General features: G+C 37.8%; 1 protein-coding gene across 1 annotated transcript; it reads left to right on the plus strand.

The window, feature by feature from the left end:
• The first annotated feature begins 1,195 nt into the window (after positions 1-1,195).
• On the plus strand, positions 1,196-2,124 carry LOC110756090 (uncharacterized). Its single transcript, XM_021957470.2, has one exon. The coding sequence runs from the start codon at positions 1,268-1,270 to the stop codon at positions 1,970-1,972; it is 705 nt and encodes a 234-aa protein (XP_021813162.2). The 5' UTR covers positions 1,196-1,267; the 3' UTR covers positions 1,973-2,124.
• Positions 2,125-2,662: the final 538 nt, after the last annotated feature.

Consider the following 2,662-nt stretch of genomic DNA (forward strand, 5'->3'; position numbering starts at 1 on the left):
AACTTTTCACTCCTTGCAACCACAATTGCTTGTTGCGAAAACTAAAACCAAGTGATGGGGTTTAGTTTTCTACTTTCTGATTGAGCGTAATTTTAAGAATAAAACTTTAGTGATCACATTGTATATCACATTTTTTCATTGAATATCCTATGTTAGATGTCCAACAGTTGACATGACAAAATATCTATATGTGCACACATAGGTTTATGACGTTCGTAACAATTATTGTGGAGCCCCAAAAAGATTTTGCCAATCGTGGTCCAACTCAGGATCATACTTCCTTCTTCTCTAGCCCAACCGGGAGAGAGATTTTCATGCATATCAAGTATAGCACTTTTTGCTATTTCGGTCAATAACGCAACTTTTTCATGTGTCATTGAATTGGTTGGGGATAGTAAAATAATGTTATCTCCGTTACAAGAAAGTTTTAGTTTGTAAAATTTTATAAACTAATGCACTATCCACTTAGAACAGTAGCTTGAGTTTCCGAACTAATACATTACCCTGAGCCCTCTTTTCATTTGAATCTAGATTTCCCTCACTCTCACTACTTGAATGCAAGATATAAACAGAAACAGAGAATTCTGAGGTGCACGCACAAATCTTACCCACTTTTTAGGTTGCAAGTCCATGTCAAAACCTTGGACCAACTACTTTTTTAAGTGAGATAAGCATGAACCCAATTTATGAAAGCTGTTAGATTTGTGTAACTCTGAAGCAAAGGAATCATTATTTGCTATGCTGATTCATGATTGTTTGGTCCACACCACTGGCACTGCAGACGATAAATCTAACATGTCACCACTGGTGTATATCTCAAAACGTGTTTGTGGTTTATAATGCAGACAAATGCACACTCATGTTTCACATCAGCAAAACAAAGTTTCCACAGTCTGAGTTCATCTAGTAACTTCCTTCCACACAATGTAAAGCTTAGCCACACGCATTAATGCTTCGGTTTGGTTTGGCTTTTCTTAAAGCCACCTAATCCCCCTCACACGTTCATATCTTGTCACTTTTTGATTTTTCTTGCTTACTCGGCGCAATTAAAAGTAAAACAAACAAACAAAATTATTAAATAAAGACTAAAATGGAAAACGTGGAACAACATGTTGAATTTTTTTGGTAATATCTGGGAAACACCAAGGGCATTTGTGTAAAAATCTAGGAAGGTGTATGTATCTATAAAGCCATCCACGGCAAATACTTGCACCACAAACGCAAACGAAAATTGTTCTTGATTTCTTTAGCCGCCACGACGCCATTGATGGAAGCAGACGAAGTAATGGAGCTCTATGATTCTTACTGGTTTCAGCTCGGAATCTTCGAAAAGGAACCAAATTCATCAAACCCATCAAGGATTGAAGCAGACCCAGTTCTTGAAATTGAAGAACCACCATCAAAACCAGAGCTTTTACGCATCCCGACCCTCATCCGTACCAGGTCCATGAGCGACGAATTGAGCTCCAAAACAAGCTTCAACTTCAGCTCCTCTCCCTCACCAGACTCAGTCCTCCACAGACCAAAGCTCTCCACCATTCTTTCTGGCAAGGAAGCCACAGAAGTTGAAACCCCAATACAGAGACATGTCGAAGAGTCGCCAAAGAAGATTACAAGACGGAGGAGGAAGAAGAAGAAGGGTGAGAGCAAGAGCTTGACAGACCTTGAATTTGAAGAGCTAAAAGGGTTTATGGATCTTGGTTTTGTTTTCTCGGAGGAAGACAAAGAAGATTCAAACTTGGCTTCGATCATTCCTGGGCTGCAAAGATTGGGGAAGAAGGACGGCCAAGATGAGGTCTTTGACGAGTCTACAATTCCAAGGCCTTACCTTTCTGAAGCTTGGAAGGTGAGGGATCAAAGAAAGAGAGAGAAGCCATTGATGAATTGGAGGTTTCCTGCGTTGGGCAATGAAATTGACATGAAAGACAATCTCAGATGGTGGGCTCACACAGTTGCTTCCACAGTTAGATGACGAATACTCTGCTTCTAAGATTTATTTTCCTTTTTTCTTTTTGGGTTTTGATTCAGTTTCTCTTTCAGTTCTTTATACAGAAGATTCAGGTCAATCATTATTGTTCTACAATCTTGTAAATGTAAATAAAGGTAGAAATTTTTTCATGATCAGCTTATGAATACTTGTTCTTTGCTCTGCATTCTGATTCATAAAAAAACATATATTTTAACCAACTTGAGGGATGTTATTCAAAATTGAAGCTTTCCTGGTTAGTGGGGGAAGAAAAGTAGCTTTGAACTTTCTGACCTATCAAGTTCTCATGAAACATTAATACTTCTGCTCATCCATATCTTAAGCACCGTTGTTAATATTGTTAACGTTTGCAAAGGCTCACATGTAGTGGTTTGGAGCAATTGCTCTCTAAAAAAAGATTTTGGATTCGAGTCCTAATATTCGTATAGTGTGTGAGTTTAGTATGTAATCGTCCCTCTCACTAGTGTATAGTGATTTGGATCAATTGCTCTCTTTGGAAAGATCATGAATTCGAGTTGCATTCGTGTAGTGTGTGAATTTAGTATGTTATCGTCCAACTCAGTAAAAAATTTCCTAAAAAAATATAGTTATCGTTTAATTTAACTTGATAATCAGGGTCAATCGCAGTCCAAAATATAAGCATAACTCTCAGTCATTTATAAAATAAAAACTTTA

The sequence above is a fragment of the Prunus avium genome, chromosome 4 (genome assembly GCF_965620075.1).
Source record: "Prunus avium chromosome 4, drPruAviu1.hap1.1, whole genome shotgun sequence".
Lineage (NCBI taxonomy): Eukaryota > Viridiplantae > Streptophyta > Magnoliopsida > Rosales > Rosaceae > Prunus > Prunus avium.